Here is a 15,262-nt window from a genome sequence, read left to right on the forward strand (position 1 = left end):
GTTGCACACATAACACACACCCCTAACCCCCCCCCCCCACACACACACACACACACACACATATGCCCCCCCTTTTCCTGCATCCTCCCCCAACCAACACCAACATGCATGAGTACTAAAGTGTGAAGCGAAGATGTGTGATTATCATCGATCTGTCCTCACGCAGCATATTCCCACACAGATTGGGTGGAAAAGTGGAAAAAAAAGTGGGCTGGGTAGTGGATCCATAAGTGTATAATATGACTTATGTATTTTATATATATATATTAAAAGAATTGGTAGTACTTGTTTTGTTAAATACATATCCTATATATACATAACAGTATGTGGCGGTGCAGTTCTGGTTATCTGTGCGTGTGACAGCAGAGTGGCAGGTGGTTAAGTGGAGGACCGGGGGAAAATAGTGGAGGGGGGGCGGGGGGGGCAAAAAAAAAAGTAATTATCAAGCCAAGCAAGCCTGCATCCCAGGGGTCACACAGACTCTATGTGTGTGTGTGTGTGTGTGTGTGTGTGTGTGTGGCTTCAATAGAATGAGCTTCATCTCCGAGTGGATGTGGACCACCTGCCATTTATGCAGAAATGCACACACTAAAAAAAACTATGAAATATATTCAATATTCAATTAAATATTCAATAATAATAATAATATAGTGCTGTGGCTGCACGGCGGTCGAGTGGTTAGCGTGCAGACCTCACAACTAGGAGAGTTCCCAAGTTCAATTCCACCTGTTCTCTCCCACATGCCTTGTTTGTGTTGTTTTTGTGTCAAAAAAATATTGTGTCAAAGTGAAAGTTATGTTCTCTTTTTTTTAGTTGGGAACTGATATTTTCCTGAAACTTACCTATGTTCAACTGCTGATTACGAAAGAACGGAAAAAAGTAGAAACAAACTTTTTTTCTGCATGGTGGTCGAGTGGTTAGCGCGCAGACCTCACAACTAGGAGAGTTCCCGAGTTCAATTCCACCTGTTCTCCCCGTGCATGCATGTAACTTGTTTGTGTTGTTTTTGTTGTGGTATAGTTGTGTACATATTGGAGTTGTCACAAAAGAAAAAAAAAATATTGTGTCAAAAAATTTTTTAGTTGGGAACTGATATTTCCCTGAAACATACCTATGTTCCACTGCTGATTACTAAGGAACGGAAAAAGGTAGAAACAAACTTTTTTTTCAGATAAAATATGGGAGGGCTGCATGGTGGTCGAGTGGTTAGCGCGCAGACCTCACAACTAGGAGACCCGAGGTCAATTCCACCCTCTGTGTGGAGTTTGCATGTTCTCCCCGTGCATGCGTGGGTTTTCTCCCACATTTCAAAAACATGCTAGGTTAATTAGCGACTCCAAATTGTCCATAGGTATGAATGTGAGTGTGAATGGTTGTTTGTCTATATGTGCCCTGTGATTGGCTGGCCACCAGTCCAGGGTGTACCCCGCCTCTCGCTCGAAGACAGCTGGGATAGGCTCCAGCACCCACCGCCACCCTCGTGAGGATAAGCAGTAGAAAATGAATGAATGAATGAATAATATAGTGCTACCTCGATTAACATCCGCCCCGGTTAGTGTGTTTTTCCCTCGCCTTGGTTTACGTTCACCGTTCCAAAATACCGCCATCTTGGCTTACATGTACATGACGCAATTTTAGGTCAATCATGTTTGAGTTGTAGAGCGATAAACGACAAAACAAACACATGAAATGCACAAAAAACGAGAACAGTGATGGAGCGTACCGAGACGGGGGCGCAAGACCTCCAAAAAGAAAAGACCGTATACATTTCAGAGGTACAAAATGTGGCTTCTGGGTAATGTGGGTTCCAGCGTAAGACTCTATCGAGGGTGACACTCAGCATAATGTCTTTATTTTGTGTTGTTTTGTTAATTGATGGTTTTGTGTGGGTTTATTCCCACCTAAACTATGTCAAAGTGACGTTAAATGTTCAGTTGTCCATTCATTTGTCAGTTGTGATTATTTTTGCATTATTTTATCGATTAATTTTTCGGACTAAAAACACCCATAGGCCAGCTTGACTTGAAATTTCTCACACAGCCTGAAATGGACAGTAATTACCCATAAGTCATTGACCGTTTGTGTAATGATGATACAACTTTAAGGATATCTGTACAACATGGAAGCTAGCATGCTAGCAAGTCACATGGGATACCGCAAGTGTCCTATACAAAAGCCTGGAGATTTGTGTCACGCTGGCGTCTCTTTGGGTCTCAACTGCCTGATATCGTCCTCTTTTCCCTCCATCCTCGGCCGCCCCTCCCCCATCCCATTCGTCGCACCACATTTATCCGCCGTAATGACATCATTACAAAGTACGAACATCCGAAACGACACGTCCGTTCCTGTGTGACAGACTCATCTTCCGTTGGAGTGTGCAGGTGTACCTAATAATGTGTCCAGCAAGTGTACTATATAAAGCGGTTCAAAACCAGGGCATCCTATCATCACAGAGAGCACGTGTAGGCAAGAAGAGACGCCTCCTCTCACCTTCAAATGACCTTTAGGCTTACCATCACACTCCAATTCTTTGCAGCTCATCTTATCTCTTTCTCTCTCTCTCTCTTTTACACAATGCACGGCCATTCTCTCTCTCTCTCTCTCTCTCTCCCCATTCGTCCTTATCTCCTGTGCGTTCTCCTCCTCCAGCACCTCCATCTCCACTCCTCCCGACTCTTTAATAATGCACTCGACCAATTCGCCCGGCGCCCACGCCACTGGAAGACGCATGTTAACGTTTGTGCAACAAGGCAACACGTGCAGGACTAACTACGTGTCCACACATCCAGAAGAAGAGACCTGGACCATCGTCTTCCATCATCCAATGCAGATTGTCCCAACTGTCACAAGATCTTGCAAGATCTTGCCTCAACAGATTGCCACGTGCAATGCCATGTTTTCCTCGCCTCTTGACTCCAAACAGGCAGGAAGATGGTCATCCATCCATCCGTTTTCTATGCCGCTTATCCTCACTAAGGTCGCGGGTATGCTGGAGCCTATCCCAGCTGTCTATTGGCGAGGAGTCCCGTAGTATGGGACTGTTAAAAACATACCAACATACATTGGCACAATAAGCACATTTTTACACAACATGAACTCAAGACTAGCGTCACAAAGGGGAAAGGGAAGGTGCAAATCCCAGCATGGATGGATGGATGGATGGATGGAAGGAAGGGAGGAAGGGTGAGTGGATGGATGGATGGACAGATAGAAGAAAGGAAGAAAGGAAGGAAGGAAGGATGGATGGATGGAAGGAAGAATGGATGGGAGGAAGGAAGGAAGGAAGGAAGGATGGATGGAAGGAAGGAAGAATGGATGGGAGGAAGGAAGGAAGGAAGGAAGGAAGGAAGGAAGGAAGGAAGGATGGATGGATGGAAGGAAGGAAGGCAGGAAGGAATGAAGGAAGGAAGGATGGAAGGCAGGAAGGAGGGATGGATGGATGGAAGGAAGGAAGGGAGGAAGGATGGATGGAAGGATGGAAGGGAGGAAGGAAGGAAGGGAGGGAGGGTGGATGGATGGTAGGAAGGATGGAAGGGAGGAAGGAGATGGATGGATGGATAGATAGACAGATGGATGCATGGAAGGAAGGAAGGAAGGATGGAAGGCAGGAAGGAACGAAGGAAGGAAGGAAGGAAGGAAGGATGGAAGGCAGGAAGGATGGATGGATGGATGGAAGGAAGGAAGGAAGGAAAGAAGTAAGGGAGAAAGGAAGGATGGATGGAAGGATGGAAGGGAGGAAGGGGAGAAGGAAGGGAGGAAGGGTGGGTGGATGGATGGATGGAAGGATGGAAGGGAGGAAGGAGATGGATGGATGGATGGATAGACAGATGGATGCATGGAAGGAAGGAAGGAAGGAAGGAAGGAAGGATGGAAGGCAGGAAGGAAGGATGGATGGATGCATGGAAGGAAGGGAGGAAGGAAGGGATGAAGGAAGGAAAAAAGGAAAATCTGATTGGTTTGTTTGCCAGAACACTTTTATCATTTTCTCACCATAACAAAATTCATTCTCGTTTGTCTGGAACCGTAAATTCGAGGAAGACTTTGATTCAAACGAACCAAAGGGTGCTCGTGTAAACGCCCCAAAACCAGCAATGCTAACAATCACGCTAATTGACCAAATAACAGAAGCCTGACTCGTCTGTCGGCGACACGGGCGCTCGCCATCCAGCCTGTGGCCACGTGGAGGATGGTGCAAACATTCAGCGACACAGGGAGGAGTTCCCAAAGCCAATGCAATTAGCTGAGGCATGCATGAGCACCGAATTCATTAACCTCCATCTTTTATGAGCTGCTCGCAAGGATGAGGAGGAGGAGGAGGAGGAGGAGGGATGCGACACGCGTGTCGGCTTTGTTTCGATCACACCAGTAAGTGAATGAATGGAAGTGACAATAACGACAAGCAACAAATAGGAGACAGCTGTATTAAAACATCCGCTAATGGTCCAATTCCTTGCCTCCAGTGGAATGTTGATTTTTTTTCCCTCCTCTTGTTGCCGCTTTTGCCAAGAAGCTCGGAGCTCTGATATCCGATTTTAAACACGGCAAGGAATCATTACGTCATCTTGATTTGGACTGGGACCACACCATTTGCTTGGAAATGAGGTCGACATTCTCTGGGAGCATTTTGTCACACACAAACACACTTCCTGGTCAGTCGTATCGGAATACAGCCATGGGACACAAATATGTGGTTTGGGACCAAAAGGGGCTTTGGTACTAGCCTTGAATTACTTTAATTGTAATAACAGGTCATCGCGATATTATTAAAATCACTAAAAACTGGCAGGGAAAAAATATCGCTGGGGTATGCAGGAGCCTATCCCAGCTGACTTCGGGCGAGAGGCGGGGTACACCCTGGACTGGTGGCCAGCCAATCACAGAGCTGGCATTGTTCAACTACAAACGGGAAGTATTACTGCTGACACCCCTGTTGAAAAGCCAGCATTTCAAGAAATGCTGCCAATGTTTGACAGACAGTTCAAATTGCCTCTGAGAAAATACATGTCAATAATATATAATCATTCATTCATTCATTTTCTACCGCTTATCCTCACAAGGGTCGCGGGAGTATGCTGGAGCCTATCCCAGCTGTCTTCGGGCAAGAGGCAGGGTACACCCTGGACTGGTGGCCAGCCAATCACAGGGCACATATAGACAAACAACCATTCACACTCACATTCATACCTATGGACAATTTGGAGTCGCTAATTAACCTAGCATGTTTTTGGAATGTGGGAGGAAACCGGAGTACCGGGAGAAAACCCACGCATGCACGGGGAGAACATGCAAACTCCACACAGAGATGGCTGAGGTGGGATTGAACTCGGGTCTCCTAGCTGTGAGGCGCTAACCACTCAAGCACCGTGCAGCCCTTCTGTATTTTATCCCAAAAAAAGTTTGTTGTACTGTTTTCCGTTCCTTAGTAATTGTTAGCAGTGGACAATAGATAAGTTTCAGGAAAATATCAGTTCCCAACTACAAAAGAGAGCATAACTTTCACTTTGACACAAAATGTCTTTTTGCTTTAGTGACAACTCCAATATGTAAGCAACTATACCACAAGAAAAACAACACAAACAATTGTGAATGGAAAATATTGGTCACAGCGTCACGTCCTGATTACCCAGACCTTTAAACTTAAGCTCATATCTCACCCCCCCCTCCCCCCATTTAGAAACATCTTCTTGACTTCCTTAAAAACATCCCAGAGGACTCCTCTGCTCTCATGGCCTCTGCAGCACCAGCTGACCAGTGATGGAATGTGGCGGAAAATCCTAAGCTGATGAGATCCAAAACCAGAGTCCGCTTCCACAAATATAACATACTGTATTGACAAAATGACAGACAAAGATCCTCTATATCAATTGTAATAGGAGTGAATAAAAAACGGAAAAAAATTAGTGCCTAACACTCACAATTACGAGTGCACCTGAACGCCTCACGGTGCAAAGAGAATGAAGCAGAAAGGAGACAGAGCATGAACCTAGCCAATGAACCTAGCATGTTTTTGGAATGACTCCAAATTGTCCATAGGTATGAATGTGAGTGTGAATGGTTGTTTGTCTATATGTGCCCTGTGATTGGCTGGCCACCAGTCCAGGGTGTACCCCGACTCTCGCCCGAAGACAGCTGGGATAGGCTCCAGCACCCCTTGTGAGAATAAGCGGTAAAAAAATGAATGAATGTTGTTTTGTTTGGATGACTTGATAATATTTTCTTGTTCGTTATTTATTTGTTTATTGATCATATTTTCTTGTGGCTAATTAGTAGTTTGTGCATCAGTGGCCTTTTGATTATAGTTGAAGTTAAGTTTATTTTGTAGGACAAATCACCACTATGACAATATGACATTGAAAATGTTATTTATTTGCTTTATATCATTTACTAATATTGTAAATATTATTAAAATAATACGACAAGCCACTTTAAAGTACTTTTTTTTTAGGTTTGTTCATGTGCAAAATAAAGTTTTACAGGTGTAGAAATGCTTAAATTGTGTTATTAAACAGTAATGCATGCTGATTTTAAACTGTAATGAAAATCAAAATTTAAAAAAAAATCAATCAAATTCTTCTACTCTCTTGAATTTAAGTGAAATTTTAATACACGTCCTCACAGATAGTGGACAGTTTATGATTTTCTCATGTGATTATTTTCTATGTTTCCACCGGATCCCACAGGTGTTGCATTCACTTTATCTTCCGCATAAGAAATAATAGCAATAATATGACCTCTGACACTCCGAGGACTACATTAGTCCCCGACTGAAGTGAGTGGTGCCTGATAAAAGCGGCAGGACTCGACCAAAGCATCTCCCACGCACCCATTTATTGGCTTTTATCAATGACTTGGCTCGTATCTAATCAAAAGGTGCATTCATGCAACCTAAGCAATTTCTGGCCACACATGTCAACAACAACCGAGACTTTTGCTCCATGGAAGCAAAATATAGCACACGCAGTGCCGAGAAACACTTAGTCATAGCAGTTTGATGCAAAGACATTAGTCATAGCATTGCATTGCAGTTGCAACGTGATATGAGGGAGTTTATTCTGACCACAGTGCAAGACTGCAGTCAATATTTACTCTTTGTACAGTACAGTACATTTGGAAAGTTTACAAATGGACTACAAAGGGTCTACTCCGGAGCAACTTATATATGTTTTTTTTTTCTACCTAATTATGCATTTTTGGCCTTGTGCGACTTAGGTATGTTTTTTCCTACCTATTAATTGTGCATTTTTGGCCTTGTGCGACTTAGGTATGTTTTTTCCAACCTACTAATTGTGCATTTTTGGCCTTGTGCGACTTATAGTCCGGAGCGACTTATGTATGTTTTTTTTCCACCTAATTATGCATTTTTGGCCTTGTGCGACTTATGTATGTTTTTTTCTACCTAATTGTGCATTTTAGGCCTTGTGCGACTTATACTCCGGAGCAACTTATGTATGTTTTTTTTCTACCCAATTATGCATTTTTGACCTTGTGTGACATATGTATGTTTTTTTCTACCTAATTGTGCATTTTTGGCCTTGTGCGACTTATACTCCGGAGCGACTTATGTATGTTTTTTTCTACCTAATTATGCATTTTAGGCCTTGTGCGACTTATACTCCGGAGCAACTTATGTATGTTTTTTTTCTACCCAATTATGCATTTTTGGCCTTGTGTGACTTACGTATGTATGTTTTTTCCAACCTACTAATTGTGCATTTTTGGCCTTGTGCGACTTCGGAGCGACTTATGTATGTTTTTTCCTACCTAATTATGCATTTTTGGCCTTGTGCGACTTAGGTATGTTTTTTCCTACCTACTAATTGTGCATTTTTGGCCTTGTGCGACTTATACTCCGGAGCGACTTATGTATGTTTTTTTTCTAATTTTGTATTTTTGGCCTTGTGCGACTTATGTATGTTTTTTCTTACCTACTAATTGTGCATTTTTGGCCTTGTGCGACTTATACTCCGGAGCGACTTATGTATGTTTTTTTCTACCTAATTATGCATTTTTGGCCTTGTGTGACTTATGTATGTTTTTTTGCTACCTACTAATTGTGCATTTTTGGCCTTGTGCGACTTATACTCCGGAGCGACTTATGTATGTTTTTTTCTTCCTAATTATGCATTTTTGGCCTTGTGCGACTTATACTCCGGAGCGACTTATGTATGTTTTTTTTCTACCTACTAATTATGCATTTTTGGCCTTGTGCGACTTATACTCCGGAGCGACTTATGTATGTTTTTTTCTACCTAATTATGCATTTTTGGTCTTGTGCGACTTATGTATGTTTTTTCATACCTACTAATTGTGCATTTTTGGCCTTGTGCGACTTATACTCCGGAGCGACTTATGTATGTTTTTTTCTACCTAATTGTGCATTTTTGGCCTTGTGCAACTTATACTCCGGAGCAACTTATAGTCCAGAAAATACGGTAATTCTACATTTTCTCAGCGGTGGAAGAGCCCAGCTACTGTTATCAAAGTTATCAACTCAGCAAAGGATCAAATACTTATGTTTCCTACCGTATATGTATGTAACTATTCTCCAGTGATGTAATTCACTTTATTCCGCCTTCAATCCCATTTTCCTCACGCAGACACCAAGTAGTGCAACGTCAAAGTGCAATCATGGACGAAATGATGCAGTTAAAGTCCAATTCCTCCACTTCAGTATGGCGACCATCCAATGCAAGAACTGTATCAACCTTCTACAGAGATAATAATATGCATTCCTTCTTATTAATGTGACAATAGGTTTATTATAGTGCGGGTGGCCTGTGAAAATGATTAGAGCCGTGATGACCAGCTCTTTGTTTATGCTCAGGTCAAATAACATCGCCGGCAGCATAATTTAAAACCGAGGCACCCCCCCTCCCCCCCGGGGCACGGTAAAGTACACTAAATGTCATCGTTACTGAGCAAGATCCCTCACGGTCAACTCCGGCATTGAGCAGCCTTCTTTCATGAAACTCAACGGTGTCACCAATAAGCATCAGGACAGAGTCGGGTGGGTCTTGAATTTCTGCAAAATGTCTTTGTATGTGCAGGAGGGGGGCCCACGTGCATCCGTTGCCATCATATGAAAAGCTCGGTCATCAATAAATCAGCCGTGTATGCATAAAACATGGATGTCTGTGCATCATTGCAAGAGCGAACACGTACAAAAAAGAGCTCGCAAAAAAAAACAAATCCACTCAGCATTTTGCTCATTTGCAAAAAAAAAAACAAAACAAAAAACACATCAGCAAGTCCAGCAAGAGATGATTTTTCTGGCTATTTTGTCGCATCTGTGTTCATTTCTGCACTTTCACATTATAACGTCTCCACACGGATTGGTGATTTGAACCCAGGGTTTCCCGATGTGTGATCAACATGCTAACCACTCAACCACTGTGCAGCCTCCCTGTAACTTGTATAAGACGTCTTTTGGACTTGGCAACTAATTATCCATAACACGTAATTGTCTATTAATGGTACAATTCTACATAGTAAATGCTAGCATGTCTTCTTTTGACCACAACCCTTTGGGGCACCGCAATTGTCATTTACATGACATGGTCATGTGACCAAACTTTTCCCACCAAGCGCCACATGCGGAAAAATGGAAATGCTTAGGTACGCTAAGACGTTACACATACATATGTACATATGTCGAGCAGAAACCGCTTCTCAGCTTTTTGATGAACTGCAGGTGAAAATCTATATTAGTAAAAAATTGCTACATTTTCCCCATCTTATTTTTAATTTTTCCAATATTTCAACATTCTTCTAAAATAATTATTGTAACTTATCTTCTGGTAATACAACTTGTTTCCCATATTTAGACTTTATTCTCATAATGTTATGACATTTTCCAGGAACCTAACTTTCCAAAAATTTATGTTTTCTTTGTTTTTCATACCACAGCTTAAAAATGATTAATGCAACTAAAATATCAATTTTACTATTTATATTAAATAAAAATATATTTTTATAAAAATATATTTTTATAAAAATATATTTTTATAAAAATATAAAAATATAAAAATATAAAAATATAAAAATATAAAAAATAACTTCTCGTTAGAATACAACTTTTTTCTCTTAATATTTTAATTCTATTCTCGTAAAATTAATGCTGAGTTTTCAATTTTACAGTTTTTTTTCTATTTCTTGTGCCGCAGAGCAGAAAAAAAAGCGTTTGTACAGACTTGAATTGCTACCTTCTGGTCACCAGAAGACAGCTGGGATAGGCTCCAGCACCTTCCGCGACCCTCGTGAGGATAAGCGGTAGAAAATGAATGAATCAATGATCATTGTTTTGTGACTATTGAAAAATAAATGATATGTAGTACTCAATAATGTTAGCATTAGGCATTCCTAATGCTAATGTGTAAGTTTTCAGGTAAAGCGAGTGTAAAGCTAACTATAGGGTTGTTAGTGTTTGTCTAGAGGGCTCTAATAGTGCTAAAAACCATATTGTAGATAACTTTTCTATGCTTTCTATGCTATACTCCGGTTTGTCTATATGTGCCCTGTGATTGGCTGGCCACCAGTCCAGGGTGTACTTCGCTTCTCGCCCGAAGACAGCTGGGATAGGCTCCAGCACCTTCTGCGACCCTCGTGAGGATAAGCGGTAGAAAATGAATGAATGTGTAGAGTAACAGGAGCCAAGAACAAGTGTGGACAAGTTAAGAATGGCTGAAGATGCCCCTACACACACACACACACACACACAAACACACACACACACAAGGTCAGCAAGGCATTGAAATGGACAGCATGGCATCACCGCAGGAGGTCTACAGTGTGTGATTTGTGCACAAATGTGGATGAAGGTGTGTGTCTGAGGTGACCTCCAAGTGAGTCCAACTAGGAGAGACGCCCACCCGCCCGCCCGTACGCGCACGCACGCAATGTATGGAGTCACGCTCCAACGGTGCCGGTGGAGCAGATGAAGGCGCCATCTGAGGTTACCTTTCTCTTCTGCTCCCGGGACGTGGCTCTCCTGCTCTTCCTCCGCTTCTCCTTCTCGTCCTCTAACGCATTCACATCCACTTCCCCCCGATTCTTCTTCAGCTGGGAGGCCGCGTGAGCCATGACGGCCGCTAGCGGTGCACACGCGCGCCTCACCTGGGATCCCGGAGAAGTTCTGCCGTGGCGGTGGACCAAAACCCGGGATCCCAGAGGGAAAAATCGGGGTAGAAAAGGAAAGGGGGGGAAAGGGAAGAAAAATGCCCTCCTTCAAAAAAGGAGAATGGAGAAGCGTAGGCTGTCTTTTGGTCTTTTGTATCCTGTTTGTGTGTCCTTGTGGCAGCTTGTCCTGCTACGCTCCACTCCCTCGCTGCTTCACTTCAAAGTGACAGAGAGGAGTCAGCCTCTTCTTCTTCTTCTTCTTCTTCTTCACGTCCTCCTCCTCCTTCCTCCTCCTCCTTTGGTTGTCATCCGCTCGCTGCCAGCGTGAGCCCAGCGCATCCGGGAGAGGTGAGGACAAACCGGGCAGGAGGAAGGAGAGACATGAGCATCGCCAGCACAGAGGTGGAGGGAGGGAGGGAGGGGGGAGAGAGCGAATGGAGGGCGGGTGCGAGGGGAGTGGTTACCGTGGCAACCACCCTCCGTTTCAGTACATCCTCCTAAAAAGATGCTCTTGGGTTGCTCTCCTCCTTGGTGCTTCACCAAGTACACGTGTCTCTACTGGTGTATGTTGTGTATATGTTGTGTACTCTGCGTATGTTGTGTATATGTTGTGTACTCTGCGTATGTTGTGTACTCTGCGTATGTTGTGTACTCTGCGTATGTTGTGTACTCTGCGTATGCTGTGTACTCCGCGTATGTTGTGTACTCCGCGTATGTTGTGTACTCCGCGTATGTTGTGTACTCCGCGTATGTTGTGTACTCCGCGTATGTTGTGTACTCTGCGTATGTTGTGTACTCCGCGTATGTTGTGTACTCTGCGTATGTTGTGTACTCTGCGTATGTTGTGTACTCTGCGTATGTTGTGTACTCTGCGTATGTTGTGTACTCTGCGTATGTTGTGTACTCTGCGTATGTTGTGTAGTCCGCGTATGTTGTGTACCCTGCGTATGTTGTGTACCCTGCGTATGTTGTGTACTCCGCGTATGTTGTGTACTCCGCGTATGTTGTGTACTCTGCGTATGTTGTGTACTCCGCGTATGTTGTGTACTCCGCGTATGTTGTGTATATGTTGTGTACTCTGCATATGTTGTGTACTCTGCGTATGTTGTGTATATGTTGTGTACTCTGCGTATGTTGTGTACTCTGCGTATGTTGTGTATATGTTGTGTACTCTGCGTATGTTGTGTACTCTGCGTATGTTGTGTACTCTGCGTATGTTGTGTATATGTTGTGTATATGTTGTGTACTCTGCATATGTTGTGTATATGTTGTGTATGTTGTGTACTCTGCATATGTTGTGTATATGTTGTGTACTCTGCATATGTTGTGTATATGTTGTGTATGTTGTGTACTCTGCATATGTTGTGTATATGTTGTGTATGTTGTGTACTCTGCGTATGTTGTGTATATGTTGTGTACTCTGCGTATGTTGTGTATATGTTGTGTATGTTGTGTACTCTGCGTATGTTGTGTATATGTTGTGTATGTTGTGTACTCTGCATATGTTGTGTATATGTTGTGTACTCTGCGTATGTGCCATCAATTTCAAATGAATGAAATGATGACATGGGTAAAACATACACACACACAGACACACACACAGTTTTTCATGTTCTATGGGGAACTAGTACTAAATACTGGCTTTGGTTTTTCATGGGGGACCACTTTTCTTAAAGTCACCTGTGGAGACCACCATAGACAAATACTGACTTTGGTTTTTCATGGGGGACCAGTTTTCTTAAAGTCACCTGTGGAGACCACCATACACAAATACTGGCTTTGGTTTTTCAAGATGGACTAGTTTTCTGTAAGTCACTTGTGGGGACCACCATAGACAAATACTGGCTTACGTTTTTCATGGGGGACCACCAAAACCAATTACTGGCTTTGGTTTTTCATGGGGGACCACCATACACAAATACTGGCTTTGGTTTTTCATGGGGGACCACCATACACAAATACTGGCTTTGGTTTTTAATGAGGGACCAGTTTTCTGTAAGTCACTTGTAGGGACCGCCAAACACAAATACTGGCTTACGTTTTTCATGGGGGAAAAAGAATTTGGTGCATACCTTAAGTCAAGGTCAAGTTAAGTCAAATTTGAGCAAGATTAGAAACATGGCCGACATCAAACAGACAGACTTACCAATACAAAGGCAGGACTTAGCAACTAATTGACCATATTTTTGTTTTTTGTCTAATGCTGATAAACCTTTCCATGTAGGCTAGTATGTTTTCCAGTGCATTTGGCCCCCAACCATTAGGGGGCGTCACAAATGTCATTGGAGACACATTAATAGAAGGGATGCTCATGTAATAGGTGGCACTTTCAGGGACGTAAAGGACACACACGAGGGCAAACAAGGGGAATTTCACTCTCACACACACACACACACACACACTTGATATGTGATTATTTCATAACTGGCAATCAGGAATTTGCTTTTAACAGCAAAACTGGTGTAAGCAATTCATCAATACAGAATACAGGATTTTTATTTTGCACGCGTGGCCATCTTGTAGCGCCATTATCGTTACAGAGGTCACAGAGGAGCTAGCGTGAGGACAGTAAAAGTAGTATGTCCTATTTAGGATGTCCTTCACGTCAGACATAGCAGAGCCGAGTCAGACAGCGCATGCGGCAGCCATCTTTGTGTCGGTGGCTGGATGCGCGTGTCACGGGGTCCTGATGCTACTTGAGAGGCTGTCTAAGCAGGTGCCTGTTTTTTTTTGTCTATTCAAAATGCATGTATCTAACCCAATATTATAGATAATATGGAGAAATTAGGAGCAAGGTGTTAAAAGGGGGGGCGGGGAGAAAACCCTCCAGGGACGCGGGGGGGGGGGGGGGGGGGGGGGGGGGTACACGTCACGTTGGGACGTGAGCGTGAAATTCTCCTTTCTCTCCTCCAAATCCATTCAAGCGCAGATTTTTTTTTTTCTCTTTTCAAACACTATGCAGCCACCAGTATCGGATGGAAAGGTGGAGGGACGCGGGGGCTTACTCGCAGCCCCCCATCATGCATCAGGGGGTGTCACATTATGGCAAATTATCATGCGGTTGCTAGGCGAGGACCAATGAGAATGCAGCAGGGAGGACAAGCTGGATGGATAAGGAGAGCAAAGAGGTGAGAAACAGGATTGGGACGTTGTGGGGGGGGGGGGTTAAATGTGCACATGGTATCAAAAAAAAAAAAAAATCTGTGCAATAGAACATTTAGCTAAAGCGTAAAGTCTTCCATTGATAAAAGTCCATTCATAGTCTTAACAGCTGGGCAGACACTGGTAGTAAAAGACGCTGCCAAGATGGACGACACTTAACGGCGCTACATTTACTCAAAGACACATCATTCCCCCATTCGCTACGTTTGGCAGGTGGCCGTGAAGGAGTCCACGCCTTTTGGAAGTTTTCCACACGCCGTTTTCCAGGCGTGATGCCAGGCACATAAGGCCACTGACACTGCGGGGTCCCGGCCGCCAAAATATTACAGCCATGGGACACAAATGTGCACAAAATGACGAATATGTTGGCACAAATATGTGGTTTGGGACCAAAAAGGGCTTTGGTACTAGCCTTGAATATATATATATATATATATATATATATATATATATATATATATATATATATATATATATATATATATATATATATATATATATATATATATATATATATATATATATATGTAATAACAGGTCATCGCAACATTATTAAAATCACGAAAAACTGGCAGGGAAAAAATATATATGTATGCTGGAGCCTATCCCAGCTGACTTCGGGCGAGAGGCAAGGTACACCCTTGACTGGTGGTCAGCCAATCACAGAGCTGGCATTGTTCAACTACAAGCCACTGCTGACACCCCTGTTGAAAAGCCAGCATTTCAAGAAATGCTGCCAATGTTTGACAGACAGTTCAAATTGCCTTTGAGAAAATATATGTCAATAATATATAATAATATATAATAATTCATTCATTCATTCATTCATTCATTTTCTACCGCTTATCCTCACGAGGGTCGCAGGGGATGCTGGAGCCTATCCCAGCTGACTTCGGGCGAGAGGCAAGGTACACCCTGGACTGGTGGCCAGCCAATCATAGAGCTGGCATTGTTCAACTACAAGCCACTGCTGACAACCCTGTTG

The 15,262-nt window shown here is 43.1% G+C and overlaps 1 protein-coding gene across 40 annotated transcripts in view; it reads right to left on the bottom strand.

Moving 5' to 3' along the window:
* LOC131108045 (ankyrin-3-like) overlaps positions 1-15,262 on the bottom strand; it is a 144,761-nt gene that overhangs the window by 95,219 nt on the left and 34,280 nt on the right. For 15 of the 40 annotated variants that reach the window (XM_058058739.1, XM_058058737.1, XM_058058736.1 and 12 more), the window contains exon 1: positions 10,957-11,717. The exons of 3 other annotated variants lie outside the window; for them this stretch is intronic. In XM_058058739.1, coding sequence (XP_057914722.1) covers positions 10,957-11,079 — 123 coding nt within the window. In that variant the 5' untranslated portion in view covers positions 11,080-11,717. Of the gene's footprint in view, positions 1-10,956; positions 11,719-15,262 lie in introns of those variants that run through there. 22 more of the 40 variants (XM_058058741.1, XM_058058740.1, XM_058058765.1 and 19 more) reach the window with 7 other exon arrangements.

This window comes from Doryrhamphus excisus, chromosome 20 (assembly GCF_030265055.1).
Source record: "Doryrhamphus excisus isolate RoL2022-K1 chromosome 20, RoL_Dexc_1.0, whole genome shotgun sequence".
Taxonomy (NCBI): Eukaryota; Metazoa; Chordata; class Actinopteri; order Syngnathiformes; family Syngnathidae; genus Doryrhamphus; species Doryrhamphus excisus.